At 42.1% G+C, this 21,437-nt stretch overlaps 1 protein-coding gene across 1 annotated transcript in view; it reads right to left on the bottom strand.

Annotated features, from left to right (window-relative positions):
* LOC135890899 (S-adenosyl-L-methionine-dependent tRNA 4-demethylwyosine synthase TYW1-like) overlaps window positions 1-21,437 on the bottom strand; it is a 123,065-nt gene that overhangs the window by 72,584 nt on the left and 29,044 nt on the right. The window contains exons 9-10 of the mRNA XM_065418373.1: window positions 12,456-12,508; window positions 8,854-8,972 (exon numbers count right to left, since the gene is read on the bottom strand). Of these exons, the coding sequence (XP_065274445.1) occupies window positions 8,854-8,972; window positions 12,456-12,508 (172 nt within the window). The remainder of the gene's footprint in view (window positions 1-8,853; window positions 8,973-12,455; window positions 12,509-21,437) is intronic.

Here is a 21,437-nt window from a genome sequence, read left to right as displayed (position 1 = left end):
AACCTTGTTGAGATTGGTGTGTATGAATTTACCCTGTATTTAAGATAACTGTAAGGACAAATCAATCACAAGCCACTACCTAAGACAAAAGGGTTAGGTGACCCTGCCCAGGAGTTTTGGACTAGGTGGGTGGTGGGGTTTTGCTGAGTGTTGTTTCTGGGTGGGTGTGAGGGATGGCAGAACAGACAGAGGCTCAGAGGTGAAAAAGCAAGAAAGCCGAGCAGTACCTTCTGAGCACGGTGTGCGACCCTGGGAAAAGATCGTGCTTTTGGGTCGTTGGATAAAAAGGTTTGGGGCTGTAAGCTAAGAAATTGCTCTTTTGGTTTTTGATTCCTTCTGTGTTCAGAGAAGCAGGACTCTGTACTTTCCTTGTAAATAAACAAGATTGCATCAAAGAAAATACCAGACTCCATCAACATGTGCTTCCAACTGGAACATCCTCAGGGCCCTGAACTATGGCTAGCCGCTCGGGTCAAAAAGGCATAACAATATAATAAAGCTATTGGAAGCACAGTGCTCACTTTCCTCCACTAATTATTGCACATGGTTGGTGAAATGGCACTCAGTCTTGCCAATCCATTTTTGACAGAATGCTAGAAACAGTCTGAGTTGATTTTGAAGGAGAAGCTTCCATGTCTCCTCATTCTTGTTAAGTGGGGAGCAGTTGTTGTGTTGACTGCAATACACATTTCCTTAGGGAAAGAATATTAGATACACTCGGCTGAATTCTGAGAAGTACTTTGTTTTCTTAATGCATTTCAAAGGTCTCTATTAGAAAAAGCATGTTCTACCAAATTACATGGCTCTTAACCCCAACTCTTTCCCCTCCTCATCCCAGCCCCCAAAATAAAACAAACAAAAGAAATATATAGTACAAAACCATCTTTGCTGACAGAGTAAAATTTTTGCTGCTGATTGAAGCTAAGGGTGGATAAATGACATGCCCAAGTCCACATTGAGAGTTAGTAGCAAACCAGGAATATGTTCTAGGAGTCTTGACTTTCAATCCCCAACCACTAGACCATACTTCCCCATACTGTCTGTAGAAGCTTCCTATTGCTGGTCTCGCACTCGGAGTTACCTCGGCAGGCAGACACTGGCACTTCAATTTTTTTTCCTGCTATTTGTTTCTTTATAATGGACGGGGCTACTTTTTCACAGTGGAAAATAACTCCTTGTTCTGTAAAGGTTTGCAGTAAATTCACTGACCTTTTTCCATTTTAAGCAAATAGTGTTTATGGAACTTGCCCACGGTAGTAAACTAGCAGTTGCTTTATCGTAAATATTTACACCATAGGAGCATTCATCTTTCTGGGAAAAAGTTATGATTAATTGCCAGGGCCCTTTGGGTAGTATTGGTAAATGATATAGGTAGATCAAGGGCCTGATGAGAATACAAATAAGGTTCACTTGTAGGCCACACTGATTTGCTGAGGGACCGCTAGAATGAACTGAAAACTTCCTGTTGTGTTCAGGTGATGTCTTTCATCAGTTTCTCATAGCAGTACACTATAACAATCATGCCTTATATTTTAGAGTAGCAGAGCAGTCTCTTAAATAAATGTTTTGACTCTGAAAGTTCTCTAATACAATAGGATTTTTTCCCCTTTGTTTTGAGTATGGTGTGTTAGTGCTGGAAGGGGAAGAAAGTCCCTGTAGCAGATCACTGACTCACTGCCGCGGTGCCTCCTGCTGGTTGCCTCGGGAATTAGCTCAATTCCAGTGCTTGGAGCGCCCTCTGCTGGCCGGTGTCTCGCCTGCCTCAGGCCCCCGTGTCCCTCCCGGACCCTGGTGCCCTTTACCTCCGGGTTCTGCCCCCAGCAGTACCCCCACACTCTGGGTCTCCCCTCCCAGGGGAACCCCCAACCCTCTACATCCACCTTGCCTCAGTGGCTATTGCCAGTCATCATCTAGCCCCCTTTCTCTGGGGCAGACTGCAGTCTGTAATGGCCACTCATCACTGGCAAGGGGGTAGGACCAGCTGCCTCTGCCTATCCCCGGGCTGCATCTCTGCAGCCCCAGTACCTGCTTAGGCCTTAAATGAGGCCTCAGCCTGGGGAGTTGCCAGGCTGGAGCTCCTCTTGCCCTTCCCCAGCACTGCTCTGCTTCCGGTACCCTGAACTCCCAGGCAGCCAGGTCCTTCCCACTCCACGGCTGGAGTGAGACTGACCCAGCTCCTCCCTTAGCCCTTATATCAGGGCCAGCTGTGGCCTGATTGGGTGTGGCCACAGCTTTGGCCGTCTCCCCAATCAGCCTACCTTTTTCCCTAGGAGCGGGGTAACTGCCCCGCTACAGTCCCCTATGATTACCTGCTTAAATTTGATCTTGGACTGTTCTGAAGACCGGAGTAACTAGTCGGGCACATGTTCTAGGACACCTTAGAGCCTGCTGGTGAACGAAAACGTGAGCGTGAATTATTGGCTCTTGCAATAACTAGGAAATGCCATCTCCAAAGCCATGAAATATGCTTTGTGTCCCCATTAAAACTCCATACGCCAAATAAGCCACTTGTAGACATGACCCAGTGTGTTTATTAAACAGTTAGTGTATTAAAAAAATCAAGGCCTGTGAGACGCTTATAATGAATGGGCGTCCGGAGTCCCTCAAGGATCTATCCACTTCCTGCCAAGTCACCTTATTAAATATGCCTGGTACAAGCAATGGAGTTAGACATGTAAGAGTTGTATAAATACCTTTTTAAATTTCACCTTCACAAAATTTTCCATGTTGGCAGGATAAAATATTGGTTTTTTTGGAGAAACTCGAGAAGAATAAAGCTGCTTTTGGTTGAGATTCACTTTTATTTATGTATTTTCCCTTTGTGAGAAGTTAAAGATGCTTCAGGCATCAGTGCATGCATTTGTTCTTTACCTGAACGAGAAGGATATTTGGTCCAAACAGGCACTTTGGCCTTGTGCTAGGTTGAGAATCAATTAGTTTGGCTCTGTCAAAGTGTGAGGTTGAAGGGTTTTTCTCACTTAGATCCCTTTGACATTGGTAGAAGTCTTTTGATTAACTCAATGGGCTTTCAGTCAGGCCCTTAATTCTGGCCTGCGATCTCTTCCTTCCCTCTTTTAGCCACATATTAGATGTTATGCATGAGCTGTATGTAGCTGGAAGACTGAGGAAGGCAAGTGGCCTTGAAGACTATAGAAGAGTAATATCAGAGTCTAAGTTCTGCAGGTCAAAAACTACTTGTCCGAAATGATCCTTATATCAGCGTTTCCTTGAGCAGTGTTTTGCACAGTAACCTGAGCTGTGAATGCTGTATGGATAGAAGGTGTGATCCTGTATTCCTTGCTCACTGTTTTAATCCATCAGTGCTATTGCGTGAGAGCCAGTAAGGTATTTTGTTCCCTCTACAGCGCTTTAAATTTGTTCTGAGAGCTGTACTGAAATTGATGGTGCAAGTGCTCAAATGAGAGAACAAACAGGCAGCCTTGTGAATACGCAGGCAGCCTTTGTGAATTTCAGATCAGTTCAAAACATGAACAGAGGCTAGGGGAATGCACAAAATTAGTGGAGAAACTTTCATTTTCGACTTTCTAAAAATAATAGTGAGTGTGTTTGAAAACAGAAGAGGCACAGAAGTGTGTGTGTGTGTGTGTGTGTTTTTTATTTTTTAAAGACCATTTTAGGGTCTGATTCTTCATTTTTTTGTTTGTTTGTTGATACCAAGTTAACCCACTGAATTCAGTGGAGTTACTCCACTGTTGTAAGGGAGAACAGAATCAAGCTCATTGTCTAGGACACCTTTCTGTGTTGTTACTACTAGCCTCTGAGGCTAGCAAAAATCCGTCAGGAAACGCAGGACCCATGGAGTCAAGGACAGAACTTTGTCACTATATATAGTGAGACCTATTCCAACCTATATTGCCTGGACTTGACAAGGCAGGATTTAATTAGGTATTTATACCGAACTGAGCACCTCATAAAGAAGTTGCTACAAAATGGAGGTGTCAGCCACAGAAGCCACTGTACCTATAGGCCTGTGGAAGGTATTCTCTGCTCTCCATTCAAATAACCTTTTTGTTAGCATGTTTAAGTTTCCACCATTTATTGCTGGCATCAAACCCAGGCTATATATTTTGCAAACCGTCCAGCTTACCCTCATGTTTGAAGTCAATTGAACTGTCTCTGTGGAAGGAATCCAGAATTAGGCCCTGTGACAGAATTCTCCCAGCGCCTCACCTGGCAACAGGGGAAGATAAACTCAAGCCCCACGCTACCATTCAGCCCAAGGCTCTTTCCTCAAGGCTGGCATTATTAATACAAACAAATTAAAAACAAGACCAAAGCTGGTTGGAACACTTGGTCACCATCACTACCCATCGTTCAAGACTCCAGCAAGCCGAGAGGGAAGAAATACATCCTTTCTCTGGCTAGCTGTGCCTCTGCTTTAGCCCAGCCCCAGGTTACCCATGTGATAGGCAGGAACCCCCTTACACATGGGGACTTTTACAAGCACCTTTATACGTTGTCACACAGGTGCTGAAACCCATAGGGTCCTTATTACTGAGCCAGTGTGACCTGCAAAGGAAGGTAGGGGCTGGGACAGTCTGGTCTTATGGAAAACAAACTAGAGGACAAATCAAGCCTGGGGAGAAGGCTAAAGCTAGGGTTTAAGTAATGCTAGTTTTGAATTACCCTGTTTTTGTTAACAGAACAAACCCCTACAGGAAGATGACTTCACTTATTAAAATGAATAGATTGTTTGGCGATGGGAGGGGCCTTCTCCACCTTACAGGCTCCAATTCTATTTCATGTAATTCTATTACATTCCAGTGTTGCTAACTTTCGTGATTTTTATCATGATATTTAATGTTTCTCTAAAAGCCCAAGCTTCTGGAGTCAAGTTATTAGATGAGAGTCTGCTTTTGTTGGTTTTGTTTTTAAAAGGTACGTTTCTTGCCCTCCCAACTGCAGAGAAAAGCTTGAGAACCTGACAACTCACAATGTATTTCTTTTCAAAATTTCATTGTTTCTGGGGGCCGGACTCTTGCTCTTTGAACACTGCGGGCTGGCAATACAGATATTCAAGTACTACGGTAAGGAAATCCATCCCTGAGGAGTACAAGCCACAAAATTTCAGGTTGCTGTACTAGTGAAAGACTGAGCATTTGGACACAGCTGTAATCAATGTAGTGTTAAAAGAAGAAATATGAGCTAATTTTTATAGGGTATTTTATTCTGGTTGCCTCCTACTCAAGATTTCAATTAATAGGTTTTATTATTTTGTATTTATTTAACTGCTTCATCTCTCCACAGTAATTGATTGGGTTTTAGACACTCAGCCAAAGGATATAATCAAATCAGGTTTGCTTAGTGATCTCCTAAGTAATCATGACATAATATGCACGGTGTCGGAAAACTTAGTCAGTACGCTTCCTCTAACTGATTAAAAGATTTGGTCACTTACATTTTTCCATTTAGACAATTAAGCTGAAGAGAGACGACAAATACAGTGGACAGATTGAGAGCAATAATGGATAGTGACAGACTATTTTTTTTTTTTTTGTAAAGTGAATTATTAGTTTGGGATATTTATGTATTATAATAATTAAAGGTTAATTCCTGCTCCCATTGCCAACTCTACTCAGACATGAATAAGCCCTTAAAAAACAGGCATATTATCCCTTGAGCCCTGTGAAGAGACTACAGTATTAGCATATGACGACAATGTGTACACTGTGCTTAGAAAATCCTGGGCCAAGTTTAATTTTGCCTGTCTCTGAATGGAAGTAGTATTGAAGACAGAGCACCCCTAATTGCTTCCTTTCACGAATGCTGGGCATTATATCTACACAAGGCATAATGCTTCCACAGATGATGGAGTGAGCCAAACCACGCTTAAAAAAAAAAAAAAAAAAAGACCAAAGCTGCAGAGTTTAACGTACCAAGGGGTCCTTGTGCCTTTTCCCCACCTGCACTGGGACAGCCATCATTTACCTCTATGGGTATGTCTATACTGTATTTAAAAAAAAAAAAAACCTGCAGCAGCAAGTCTCAGAGCCCAGGTCAATTGGCTCAGGCTTGTGCTACGGGGCTAACAATAGCAATGTAGACGTTCAGGCTCGGGCTGGAACCTGTGCTCTGAAACCCAGTGAGGGGGGAGTGTGTAGAGCTAGCTGACAGGGCCAGTCAGGATGGAAATACATATTACAAATATTTTACTAGCATTGGATCAAAAACCATTGCCACATGAGTCTCCAACAGCATAGATGGTAACTATGACGGGTTACCCTCCACTCTGGGGTGCCACCTGATGTACTGGAGTACCACTGAGCCTGCCTGTTCCACCAGTCGGTGATCCCTCTTACCACAGTATCTGAGTATCTCACAACCTGGAATGTATCTATCCCCACAATAGCCCTATGAGGCAGGGCAACACCATTATCCCCAATTTAATGATGGGGAACTGAGGCACAAAGACTAAGTGACTTGCTCAAGGTCACACAGGGACTCTGTGGTGCAGTAGGGAATTAAACCTGGTCTTCTTTAGGCCAGTGACCTAACCACGGGACTACCTAGGCTGTACCTAGCTTCTCCAAAAAACTGGTCAGAAAGAGTTAGGGATGACCCTAGATCTCTGAAATTTGCGACACATCTGTTTTTCACATCTGTATCCGTGTTTTTAACTGCACCTGACAGCTGAAGAGACACTCCTCTTGTTCATACCGAAGAGCTTACTAATTAGACCCATTTCACCCAAAGCAAATAAACTAGAATGTTTTTCAGCATAGTCCTCTAGAAAGTGATTTCCTTGCACTCCGTTTGTCACCATTAGTAAAATCCGTTTTTCAGCATTAGTATTCATTAGTGCTACTCCATTTCCAGCATTATTTTAAAAAGTGACAAATGGCCTCCACAGAGCTATGAGTTAGAGTCATATGGCGGGTGTCACACTTGGTGATTTATCCCAATTATCGTACTTTCAAATTTACTCTTCCTTGGCGTCTCTGATTCAGCCCCATACTTCAAGACACAGAATCCTGCTGATAGAAAATACTGTAGTTGAGTTGTTTTGGAGGGGAACAGTATTAAATTTTCTGTAATAGAACACGAGGTACCAAAAAGCTCCGTTTGGGTGGTTTTATTGCTTTCTATTTTACATTTATGTTACGCCCCATCTGTGTTGGGATTGGGTACACAATTACACACACACGTCAAAATCGCTCCTAATGGCACAGTTACCATTGCAGAATTAACTGATCATTACAAACTGAAGTCTTGAAAAAAGAAAAACCACATTTTGTTTCCTAGCTACAGAACAGTTATGACATACTGTAGAATAGAGTGGGAAAATAACACCCATTAACTATGCCATATGAAACTCATGGTGTCCTTTTAGACCATGAGGTGTGGAAAGCCTATTTAGGATTACAGTACCAATTAAGGCTCAAGTGTTGATTTAAATAGGAGGGCCAGTACACAACGCTTGAACTTAGCATTTACATAGTAGTAATCTTCAAAGTCCTTTTCAAAATGATATCAATTGGTCTGCACTGGGACTGTTATTTAAAATACTTTTACTCTTAAATTTGCAGACTATCAAAATAGGGGGAGCAACTGACACTCAGGGGAATGCAGCTGTTTTCACAGGATGATCTTGAGAGGTCCAGCACACTGGCAGAATATGAAAATGAATGGTGTCTATGTGCTCTTGGGGAGAAATAATAACCAAGCTAAGTACAGTTTGAACGGTATTGAATTAGTTAATGGGATAGAAGAAGAAAGAACAGTTGAGAAGTTGAAATAACTTTCAACTACTCCCATTCATCACATTTTCACTTCAGTGTTTTTATTTATACTGAGGGTTACGTTCTTTCCCACCAGGCCTACCTGGTCCTCTCTACTCAGGCAACAGAATTCCTGCTGAATACTATGAAATTTTTGCCTGAGTAAGGAGTGCTAGTTCAGGTATTATCTTAAATTTCAGCTCTCGACAAAGCCCACGCCCCTCAAGACACTATTAACAAGACCATCCATCTTGAGATGGGTACTTAGGCACGCACGCACACACACACACACACTAGAGACCCAGGTTCATACAATATAGAACATATGAACACATTTATTTAACCCTTCTGTGACCCTGCACCATGTGGAAGCTGACTCATTTTTTTTTCAACTGAATCAGGTCCCGAGATGGCGTATTAGTGGTTGGTATTTTTTCCAGTTGACTTAACATTGCAAGAAAAAACTAGCTGCATAGTAAAGCACAGCATGTTCAGTCCCTTGGCTAGCTCCTTTATAGCCTAAATGTCATCTTTCCAGATGAAAAATGCTTTGGAAACTCAAGGATGCTTTTGAAATTGTTCCCACTCTCACTATCGAAACAGTAAGAACATACACTGAATTAATCCTTCCACCAAATTCTCAGGCACTATAAAAGGATCTTTTTAAAATGTCTTTTAAAAATGTCATACAAATGGATTCAAAATTAAAGAGGGCTATTAAATCAAATTTATCATATTAATATTTTCTTACTCTGGATGCAAAATTTAGCAGCCTTTGGTAATGAAACACCTTAAACTTAAAAACCTCCCATTTGCAATTGTAATAAGAAGGGCATTGAGGTACTGTCCCTGCAACTGGATCTCCACATGCGAGCACATGTCCAGTTGCAAGATCAAGGCTGTGTATTACTAAGTGCGTGTACACAGCACTCAGCAGACTGTCAGCACGCAACAAATCAGATTTAATTTTTTGAATGATTGTTTGGGGGTTTTTTTAATAGGTATGCTGAGTTCACAGAATTGCAAGCAGGTCTTTCTCTCATGCTAAGAATCCAGGAGGAGATTATAAACACACCAATTAATGCACCAAAGTAAATCATCATCAGTACTTTACCTCCAGCAAAACACACATTTGTTTGCACAAGCCAGGCTTGGTGTGGTCTCCATGCAGCGGTGACTTTCAATGCCATAAAAGGTGTGTTTGTAGCAGCCTCCTCTACCTCGCAGCATCGACTAGAAACAGGAAAAGAAAAAGGCATAGAAGTTTAACACACCGTTTGCAACCAAATGATGCAAAAAGCAAAATAATCTAGAACAACAAGATTTGACAACTCCAGCCATATTTCAGCTTCTTTCATAGAAAGAAATAAGACAATGGATCAAACTTAATTCTTACTCCCATTATACAGGAGATCAAACTAGATTATCACAATGGTTCCTTCTGGCTTTACAACCTAGGAATGTATGAAAATTCCAATGTAACTGACTTCACTAGAGACTTATACCTGTGACTAATTAGCTCAGTAACCTGAATACCAATAAAGCTGCTTAAATTAAGCTTCCTTTTGCCAAAGAATCCACAGCAGAGTCAATGCATTGGAATGGAGATTAAGTCCCCGATGCTGTATTAACTGCAATACAGCAACACTCAAACATCTTTACAGGCATTTCTTTAAGTTTTGCATCATTTTTGTTTTTAATACTGTCATATCAAATGCTGTATGGTTATTTGAAAGTGAAGATCTGTTAGGGGAACAATCATCAGCCACTTTGATTTTCAAATCCATCCATGGACAGATTCCACAAGCCAGGTTAACTGTATGCAGTAGGTCACAATAATGACTGATATAGTCTATTTGAGAAAATTTATGGCAAGCAGATCAGTGTACACAGTATACAGCAGCTTATGTATGGTGCCTATATAAAAAGTTTACATCAGTGCTGGAAAATTCATGACTCTCCTTTACAGGAAGGAAACAAACAAAGCTGGAGCTTAAACATTTTTTCTTAAATAGTATCATGTACCACATCTGTTGTTAAAGCTTTTAGCCTTACAAAAACACTCACTATCAATAAGCAACAGGTTACGCCACTTAGCTGTACATTTAAGGTAACTTTCTTGTAAAAAGTTACTACAAATAGTAATAAAAATCAATTTAAAGGCTGCCTTATTAAACATCCACTTGTTTTAATTCTCCTGAAAAACTGCTTCTTTCTCAATCCTAATCTAAATACACATCTACCCCGATATAACGCAACCCGATATAACACGAATTCGGATAGAACGCGGTAAAGCAACGCTCCGGGGGGGCGGGGCTGCCCACTCCGGTGGATCAAAGCAAGTTTGATATAACGTGGTTTCACCTATAACGCAGTAAGATTTTTTGGCTCCCGAGGACAGCGTTATATTGGGGTAGAGGTGCAATACAAACCCTCTTTTACACCAAGAGTCTGTTCCAGGAGGATTGCATTATCTCCTTAAGCCTGGGTTTTCAGCGTCTATCCAGGGGTTCTCAAACTGGGGGTTGTGACCCCTTAGGGGGTCGCAAGGTTATTACTTGGGGGGTCGTGAGCGGTCATCCTCCACCCCCACCCCCGATTCACCACCAGCATTTATAATAGTGTTAAATATTTTTTAAAAGGTGTTTTTAAATTTATATGCGGGGGTCGCACTCAGAGGCTTGCTGTGTGAAAGGGGTCACCCGTACAAAAGTTTGAGGACCCCTGTTCCCTTAGGAATTTGCAGTCTATTTAGAATGTATGTTGCTTGGGTCAGAGCCTTTTTTTTCTTTTGCACAACACATCAGATCAACAACAACAAATGGGACAGGATCGCTATCACTATCAAGAGGGAAAGAGGAATATAATGGATTAACTTTTAAACCAAACCCTTTTAATCAAAAAGCCCCAGTGATCCAGATTAAAGTTTCATCCTCTCAGAGAAAAAGAAAATACAGCTAACGCCTAACCATTACAGTATAATTATGCACTAAGTGATTTTTTTTTTTTTTTTTTTTTTAAAGGGGGTTAAAAAAGGTGATTGTGCCCTCTGCCTCCAAACAGGTGTTAAATTACTATTTGTATTATTGTAGCACCTAGGAGTCCTTGGACCCCTTGCTTCGTGCTGTACAGAACAGCACAGAACAAAAACACAGTCCCTGCCCAATGCCATATGTATGGATTTTAGAAGATGCACATCATCTAAGAGAGCCAGATAGTGCAGATGGATATTCTGAGATGCCCAGAAGTACAAATTTTTCGTACCTGCCAATTCTTTTCTGTAATATGGCAAAGCATAAATACGTCTAATCAGTTAAGATGGCACTGTACAGATTGTTTTCATTAATAAACCTTAGGCCTATTTCTGCTTTCCACTGGTTTAAATTAGATCTACTAAAATCAATTAAGATACCAGTCTGAAACTGGTAACTTAGGCCAGATTCACACCACACACTTCGGGATAACTATGTAGTGCCCCCATCCATTCCCAAATTGTACTTCAATACTTTTTAATGGGTTTTATGTAATATTGCTTGAAGCGATGGCACTTTAAAACAAATCAGTTCTCTATTCTTCGCTCTCATTTGCAGCACTGACAAAGTCGGACAACTTTTTCTTTAAGTATATCGCTGCCTGCTAGTATGTTAAAAACCACAGAAGGAACATTTCTAAAAGTAATTTTACAGCCCACTTTTTTCAATCGATGCAGTGGTCACCAAAAGCATTAGCAGGATCAATATGCCTTACAAAACATTCATGACAGTACAGCAGGGTGCGCTTTAAACCATTCACAGGTGCAGATATTGTGATGTGACACTTCTCCATCAGGCATTTCAGTAAAAGCTAGATTCAGCCACCCATGTTGGCAATCATCATTCAAAGAGTTCTTTTCAAAACAGACCACGCTAATCATGCGCCAAAAACAGAGAGACCAGGGAACTTATCACTGCCATGACTCCATAATTAAAGATGTGTCAGCACGTTCAATAAAAGTGCTTAATCCCAGAGTTTATAATTCTGAGAATGTTTTAGTAAAATATATACTGAATCTGCAAAATTCATAACATTCTCTGTTTTTCCACTGAGGGGAGAGAGCAGACCCTTTAGATCAGTCACAAAACATAGGATCATAGGGCTTAAAGGAGGGGCAGGGCAATATTGTACTATTCAACTTTCAGAATCTAACACACTAGTAAAGTTATTTTACTCCTTAGAAATAAAATCCAGTTTATTGATTGACAAATGCTGAAAATCCAAGGACAAGGCAGTACAACTACAGAAAACCAGAAACATCAGTTAAAAGACAAACTGGTCTCAATACCCTGCTACAGCTAGGTGAGTTTTACGATGGAATGTGTCGTCTTTGCTTTAGAAGACCTTGCCTCTGTGGTGAAAGCAATCTCCCCAACATTCCCAATTATTTTTCATGCTATATATTACTGCAGACAGGAGCTACAACAACAGGAATAAACTGCAGAAAATGAGACTACTAGAGAGTGGCTCCAACGTCTTTGCCTAAATCATATTTCCACTCTTCACAGCAGGGATTTAATAAATCAAAATGCAAAGCGACAACATTATAGACAGCTTAAGGTTTGGTTACAGGTAATTATTTTCAAATGGTTATTTTGGACAGAGAAGGGTCACACCTGATTTAGGTCTCTAGATGTTTGTTTTTGTTAGTTTTGCAAAACCTTAAAAAAAATAAAAAGGTACCTTTGTCCACCGACAAAGCTTCACACCGGAATGGCTTCCAATCAATTTGTAACCTGCACAGAAAAAAGGGAAGGGTTAGTTCCATTGATTTTAAGCTGCAGTAATTGGCACACAAAATTAATCTAGTCTCCGAGCATTAACATCTCCCTTCCCCGCTAGCCACCCCTAAAAATTAAAGGTGTTCAGATGGTGGATGTGACACGATACTAGAGCTTGTCTACATGGAGAGCTAATGAGCTGCAAGCCAGAGTGTGACGTGCAGCAACACTAACTTGCTGCGCACTAACTCGTCACGTGGCCCCCGCTACAAAGTGCACTACGGAACTTTTAGTACACTGTAGTGATGTCCACGCAGCAAACTAGTGCTTGGTGAGCTCGTGTGCTGGAGAGTCACACCTTGTCTACATAAAGAGTTAGTGTGTGGCAAGTCAAGCCCTAAGTTAACATGGTGGAGAAACTTCACACACACACACACCAGCAATTCCCTGCATTAGAGTTATTTCATTGATAGCATCGGCCTTGTTTTATTCTCGCGAGCCCAGATCTCAGAGGGAAAGCCACATGCCACTCAAAACTGACTCCACCTCATTCAGGATGGCGGCTGATTGTTTACAGATGATATATTTATATTGCCCAGTCTCCCTCTGATGAAAAGAGGGTGGCCCCAACATGGGGCCGTGTAACACAGTGGCAGACTCTAGGACGAAGCACAGTGACAAAGAGTCTGTGCTGAGGCATCTGCTACTTAGGCACATTGTAACTATGGCAGAATCACAGCAGCAAACAAGCCAGTTAGCTCCAAACCAGCCATACAGAGGATGGAATCTCTCTCAGGGGCAAAAGGAAATAGGGTCTGGAACACAAGGGGTCTTCAGGAATAATCCTGGGAACAGCTAAACCTGGGGGAGGAAAGCTTAGGCAAAAGGGGGTGAATCTGGACTATCTGCATGGTGCAAAGTCCAGGTGCTTAATAGGTTTCTAGGGTAGGGTTAAAGGGTATAAAGCAGACAATGTAGGAAAGACCCTTCAGTCTCATAATGCATCATCTAGCCCTTCAGAAAGGTGCAGGAAACAAAAGCACAGGTTATACCCAGAACAAGACTTATCACACCTCTGCTCACCTCTTCCAGAAGCTTCTCCCACACTAGTGTCTCTGCCCAGTTATGAAGGGAGCACCTTAGGAGAACGATTGTTCCATCTTCATGCCCTTTCAACATAGACTCAAGAGTACCAGCAAATGGCCTATGTGAAGTGATATTTGTTCACTAAAACGGGGCAGAGACCAACCCAGGGCTTCACGTAGGCCGCTAAATAGCCAGTGTATGTCATTCTCCAAACTGGCCAGACCTTAAACTAGGGGCCTAGCAGTGACTCTTCCCCTGGACAAGGAAAGGGGATCTTCTTCAGCAAGGTTGACAGACCAAGGAGAATCATAGCCAGCTCTCCTCAGCCCACTCGTGCTGCAACAGTGATAAGAGTCGGAAATGGAAAGGAGAATGATGGGCTTGGAATGGAGAGAAGCAGGAAGGAAGCCTCGGGATTTTAAACAGGACTCAAGTTATTGTGGGCCAGATTCTCAGCTGGTGTAAATTGGGGTAACTCCATTGTCTTTAGTGGAGTTATGCTGATTTACACCAGCGACAACTCCAACCCTATATTCTGAAGATAATGTAAATTTGACATCACAACAGTACTGACACATCTCTTCAAATTCATTGGGATGTGGGGATTAATTAGATAATGTTCATTAAGCTCTAACCACTATTACCCTAAATAGTCTACATTAAGTATAATTTTTTTTTCAAAGAGGAAAAAAACTTAGATACCCAAATGTCTGTAAGATTTAAATTCACTAAGAAATGGGCACAAAGAGATAAGTGGGATTCAGAAAGCCCACTTGCATAACTCAGACCAAATGCAGAGCTCTTTACTAATCAATGCAGACTGGACACCCACAGACCCAAAGGTTTACCTCAGCTAGCTAGTTTTTCTTGGTTAATTCCAGCAGATGTTTATGATGTTTATTCTTTTAAGGCAAATAAAAGTTTATGAATCAAGTCCTCCTTCCTGCCCAGAAGCATGAGCTAGATATAAAATTCCATTCGGCACAAGGAACCAATCACTGCCACCCACAGCGAATCAAAGAGCGGAATTAGTGTGTTTATTTTATGTTCTTCACTTGTGAAGTTATCACGCACATCTCATTGCAACCAGGCTCAGGGTGATGCTCCATCCTGATTTACACACCCCTGCAGCCCCAATGAAGTCAGTGCAGAATTAAAATGAGAGCAAGAATCTCAGGCAGATGTTCCAGCTACAAATAAAGCAGCATGACAAACTGCAAGCACAGAAGGAGGCTGTGCAACTATTTTATCCACTGAGCATATTCAGCACTCAACAGGCTATTCGTGTTCATAGGTATTGAGCACCCTTCACCTCCTACTGAAGTCAAAGGGAGTAGAGAGCACTCAGCACCTCAAAGGACCAGCCGAAAGCAGGTTACGTAGGCAGAAGTTACACAAAAATTAATTCTGATGGACAATGAACTATTGGCTGTCAAAAATCCTATGGGCCAGAATGAATAACTTCAATGGAGAGAGACTGTGCCTATCCCAAAGAGCTTACAGTGGACAAATTGGAGAAAGTTCAGAGAAGAGCAACAAAAATGATTAAAGGTCTAGAAAACATGACCTTTGAGGGAAGACTGAAAAAATTGGGTTTAGTCTGGAGAAGAGAAGAATGAGGGGGGACATAACAGTCTTCAAGTACATAAAAGGCTGTTACAAGGAGGAGGAAGAAAAATTATTCTCTTTAACCTCTGAGGATAGGACAAGCAGCAATGGGCTTAAATTGCAGCAAGGTAGGTCTAGGTTGTACATTAGGAAAAAAATCCTGTCAGGGTGGTCAAGCACTGGAATAAATTGCCTAGGGAGGTTGTGTAATCTGTCACTGGAGATTTTTTAAGAGCAGGTTAGACAAACACCTGTCAGGGATGGTCTAGATCAGGGGTCCCCAACACGGTGCCCGCGGGTGCCATGGCGCCCGCCGGTGCATCCATGTGCACCCGCCTACTGGCCGCCGGAAAAGCAGCCGCCGAAATGCCACCGAATTTCGGCAGCGACGCCTCTTGACGTTGCCGCTTCATGGCGGCATTTCGGCGGCTGCTTGTCCGGCGGCCACGGTCCTCGGCGGGTAGTCGTCTGGCGCCCGCCCCATGGAAAAGGTTGGGGACCACTGGTCTAGATAATACTTAGTCCTGGTGGACTGGACTAGACGACCTCTCGAGGTCCCTTCCAGTCCTATCATTCTATGATTCTATGAATGGAGCTATGCCATTTTACACCTGCTGAGGGTCTGTCCCCATCTTTTTAGGAAATTACACATTTTACCAATGTATTTGGGGATCTATGTAGCCCCCAATCAACATTTAAAATGTGGGATTTATTTTCACCAAAACTAGAGAGAGAGTTTAGAGCCAGAAAGGACCAGATCACCTACTCTGACCTCCTGTACATCACAGGCCACCACCATCACCCAGCACCCGCACGCTAAACCCAACAACCGAAATTAGACCAAAGTATTACACCCCTCAGGAGACTGTTATGCGCCACAAGCAGGAAATAGCAGGGGCCAGATGTGCACCAGAGCCCGAGGCCCCCGCAATGGCAGGGAAATGATTAAGTGAGATATGCTCAGATAATCCTGGCAACTGGCTCACACCCACATGCTGCAGAGGAAAGCCAAAAAACCCAAAGCCATATGAGGCATGGGAGCCTGGTCTAGTGGATAGGGCACTTAACTGGAAGTCAGGAGACTTGGAGTCTATTCCTGGCTCTGCCACTGACCTGCAGTGTGACTTTGGGCGAGTCATTTCATTTCCCTGTGCCACTTCTTCCCCTTCTGTCCTGGGTCTGTCTTGACTATTTAGGCTGTGAGCATTTTGGGGTAAGGACTCCCTCTTGTTAGGTTTCTACAATGCCTACCACAGTGGGGCCCTGATTTCAACTGGTGCCTTTAGGTGCTACTGTAATTCATTTTTATTATTTGTCTGAGTAGAACTAACTGCACGTCTTCTTCCTCCCTTCCAAGAAGGTTCCATTGACCACATTTGTAGCTCATGTCACTCGACAGCGTTCCCATGCCCTATTTTTTTTTTAAACAACATTTTACCCATTCATCGGGTGCCCTTTGCAGCCCTCCATTGACAGTTTTAGGAGAGATTTATTTTCTCCAAGGCCAGGTCTACACTACCGCGGTAGTTCGACAGCTGGCAATCGAACTTCCGGGTTCGATTTATCGCGTCTGGTCTGGACGCGATATATCGATCCCGGAAGCGCTCGCCGTCGACTGCGGTACTCCAGCTCGACGAGAGGAGTACCGCGGAGTCGACGGGGAGCCTGCCTGCCGCGTGTGGACCGCGTCTGAACCGTGGTAAGTTCGAACTAAGGTATGTCGACTTCAGCTACGTTATTCACGTAGCTGAAGTTGTGTACCTTAGTTCGAATTTGGGGGTTAGTGTAGACCAGGCCCAAGACTACAGCACTGCATGTCAGTAAGACAGTCTCAATATTATCACTTAACAAAAAAAACTATTATATTAAAGTTTTACTGAAAATAAAACCCACCTGCCCAAATCCCCTGTTGACCAGTTCAGGGTAATGAAAAAATTAGATCAATCTTAAGAGATGTTGAGACCCTGGGATCCTGAACCTACCAGGTTTATTTCCCTTGAGAAAGGGCCACTCACGCCAAATGCACTATGCTGAGCACCTGCAAACCTCCAATAAAGGCAATGGGGATTGCACATGCTCAGCACCTCCTAAGATTTTGCTCAACATTTAAGAGGGGCTGAAGCTCTCAACTTTAGCGATGAAAAGTGTCTGACTCATCTAGTTGGCCTGTGCCAGGAATTATACTACTGGAAGAAATAGCACAGAGATCTGCAGAAGTGCTTAAAAGCAATTTATGTAGCTGGTAAGCCAAGCTCTTCACCTGCTGTGTTGACTGTGTGGAAAGTTTGGTGACAATTACCCACTCAGCCATCCTAGTCGTTTCAAGGACTATTAAGTAATGGCCAAGTCCTAAGCCAAATGAAACCCATCCCCATGCAGGTTAGTGGCTAAAGTTTAACAGCTCAGTATGGCTATTTTAACGAATAAAACCATTCCTCCAATTTCTCTAAAACCCATTTATCTATCTCCCATTTGGTCTACCAATACCGGCAGCCATCCAGCCTAAGTAACACAGAAGAAAGGAGCACAAAGGACTGTGCATACTCATGATTAAACTATACAGGATACGGTAGCATTTTTTGTGGATGCAAAGGAGACAGAATCAAAATGAGGCTCTTCTCTCTCATTATGTTGTGTCTGCTACCTGAACCATACATAATGAACCCTTCAGTAGCCTAGGCCAGGACACCTTTTCCATCAGCTGTGCCAGGTCACCTTCACTGTTATACTTTTTTGGTTCTGTGGTAACTCTATTGATCTTCTTTCCTATTTGCTATGCTTACAATGGCCGTCTCAATTAAATCCAGCTACTGGTCCCATCTAAAAGCACTCAGGGCAAGCCTGATATTCCCAAGGATATTCTGAACATATTCAACTCCCTTTGCTAGTAGTTTCAAGGTGCTAGCAAAGAAATTTCAAGTTTCACATCTTCCCAAGACACTTATAATGAGATACAGGCTTAAGCTGAAAGTTTAGCTTCAATATACTCCAAATAAAAAAATGCTTTCCAGACAGCACTCTCTCTAATCACAACTAGATGGATTTATGGTCATATCACTGCTCAAAAGAAGTACTCATCAACACATCTTTAATGACCAAATATTCATGTAAGTCAAGCCCATGAAATACCTTTAACATCATAAGGAGGATCATAATGAAATCAACAAAAAAATTTTTACTGAAAGCACAAGGACTTCAAAACTGGGACTTTGTACCAAGTGAGCCTTCTCTAGCTGATGAATTCTGAAAAAACTAGAGCTTGCCAAATAGTGAATTTCAGTAATCAAGCCGGAGTGTTATAAAAGACATGAATTATAGCCTGCAGGTCAGCTTTTGAGAGAAATGAGTGTCCTCTGGCTATAATATTACGGGGATAAAAAGAACATTTGGTAATGATCTGTTCTGACTGCCAGACTTTTAAAAGAAGAGACAGAAGCTATGTTACAGCTGTCAAGCAGCAGGATGTACACAGTGAAAAAATTTAACCACAAGTCAGACCCAAGTTGCACCATTTTTATCAAGTGATTTAAAAAAAAAAAAAAAAAAAACACTGTTTGGTATCCATACAGGGATCACATCCTATGTTCTCCACCACTGAGAATTCATCACCAGTAAAAGGTTAGAGTGCGTTCTCCATTACAACAGCATGTCATCCATGGGAACCGAAAACATCTCCAGGAAACTCAGATGTTCAGGCCTTGTCTCCACTAGGAAGTTTTGCCACTTTAACTACACTGGTATAATTAAAAAGGCAAAACCCTCTTACTGCAGATGCAGTTATACTGGTATCAGTGCGAGTGCTTACCCCGGTATAAGCTTAATGTAGTTTGGTAAGTGAAGTAAGCTATACACCAGTACGAGGTATCTTTGTATCAGTATAACTGCATCCACACTGGAAGATGTACTGTTAACTGTATCAGTACAAATTAACACCCCTAAGCAATATAGTTATACAACTATCTAGTGCAGACCAGCCCTAAGTAGCACAGAAACGTAGGGAACACCACAATGGAGGGTCATTGCACTATCAAAAAATTGTTTTGCCAAAAAATTGAAAGATGTAGGACTGTAAAATTAAGGATTTAACCATGACAGACTGAACTAAATAAGCAATTGAAATCACCAGGAGGTGCAAGAGCAAAAAATTAGCCACGCTCCCCAATAAGGAAGACATCATTGCAAGCTCTGGTGAAAGCAAATTCGATGCAACACTGAACTTGAAAATCAGACAAATTCAGAGAGCTGCTGTGAACAGGGGATAATAAACATCCAATATATTTGTCTGGTTCTATTAAGCAGTCTCCTTAAACAAACACTCTGGTTTGAAGTGACTGCTGCCTGTTAAACCTGACACTCATCAGGAGAATGTTCACAGGAATAAAGTTTCCCATTTGCTCCCACAATGCAAAAGTGGAGTGTAAAAGGGTTGCAATAAGGTCACTAATACAGTAGTAATTCACCTTCAACATTAAGGATTATCATGAAGGCCATAATGCAATTTCTTTGCTTGAGCTACCACACAACAGGGATACTTGGCAAAGATTACTTGGCAGAGAAACCGGGAGCAGGTGGGAAAGAGACCACAAAACTCACAAAGGCTGAAAGAAAACTACTGGAATTAAATTAGTATTTAATGCAAAAATATGAAGAGTATCTGGTAGCTGGACAGGTTGGCCAGTCATATTGGTGGATATTAAACTATAAACACACACTGGATTTTGTTCTGAGCTCTGACCAGTGTCTCATGGCTGAGGGGTGAAGGGGGGAAATCAATCAACACAACCAATACGAGGCCTAGTTTTCACAACATCATTTTTAAAGCATTTTGGGGGTAAAAGTACTTTAAAAATAGGCTTGTGGGGTAGGAAGCTTTCAGGGCCTGATCCTGAAATATTTTCTTATGAGTAGTGCAATTAACAGAGTGACTCCCAATGAGAGTGTTTATGTGACAAAGGATTGCAGGATTGGACCCTGACTGCGAAACAATTGCAGCTTAATACTTGTGATTCTTTGCCTCCCAACTGAGCTATTAAAATGTTGCTTTGAGCACCTAACGTCTTCTGTGACTATCAAAAACTTATTTTTGCATTTTCAGCATGTTGTAAAAACCTGCTATGACTAATAAATACAAGCTCTCAAGCCATGTGCATTAGATACAAGCAAACATATGTACCTAGATGTCAGAAAACTGAGATTGGGAAATTGACAATGATGAACTGCCAGTAGCTGCAACAAACTCCAGCCTCAACCTTAATTTACTGACCATAAAATACTTGGCAAATTTTTAAAATTTCAGTGTCCAATATGATACTATTTTTCATTTTAATCAAAGCAGAGATCCATCTTTATATTACAAAATTGCCAAACTAGCGGAGCATATAAAACCACCGATGTATCAGAGCACCATTTCCTATCAAAGTGTCTGCTTGACAAATAGACCGCCACAAATACCACTTCAGTGTTTTCATCTACATTAAACTAGTGCTGAAAAAACCTCATGCTTTATGCAGGTATAGACAGAGCAAAGTGGTAAGCAGAGCCACCCACAGAGCTGCTGCAAACGTTCTTGCCACTAACAAAGTAATGTCGACTGAATTTCCAGTATTTGGGTCGAATGAAGGAACTTGCCCTACAACTATCACAAGATATTACCCAGTAATATTCCTGAAACACACCAGCAAGAGGAACGCCAATATGATTTTACATACAATAAAGCAAACACAACTTCAGGAGGAAACAGAGATAAGAGGTCAAGTGAGGAATCTTTTGATTACTGCAGGAAGTTTAATTTTCCATCCTTTTTGTAAAATTAGCTCTCCAGCCCCCACCCATAAAAGACTGATGTGATCACTAGTTGTTTGCAGTGGTGTCGTAGCTGTGTTAGGCCACATCTACACTAACGAGCTTACAGCGATACAGCTGTACCACTATAAGACTGCTCTCGTAGCCGCTCTATGCCAGCAGAATAGAGCTCTCCTGTCGACATAAAAAACCCCACCTCCACGAGCAGCCGTAGCTATGTTGATGGGAGAAGCTCTCCCACCAACACAGCGCTGTCCACACTGGCACTTCTGTCGGAATAACTTATGTCACTCGGGGGAGAGGGGGTTCAGACTCCTGAGCAACAAGTTACACGGATATAAGTGGTAGTGTTGACATGGCCTTAGTCCCAGGACATTAGAGAGAAAAGGTGGGTGAGGTCCTTTTATTGGACCAATTTCTGTTGGTGAGAGAAGCAACCTTTCGAGCT

The sequence above is a fragment of the Emys orbicularis genome, chromosome 17 (assembly GCF_028017835.1).
Source record: "Emys orbicularis isolate rEmyOrb1 chromosome 17, rEmyOrb1.hap1, whole genome shotgun sequence".
In the NCBI taxonomy this organism is placed as follows: Eukaryota; Metazoa; Chordata; order Testudines; family Emydidae; genus Emys; species Emys orbicularis.
Note: the sequence above shows the minus strand (reverse complement) of the source record. Positions and strands in the feature narration are given on the sequence as shown.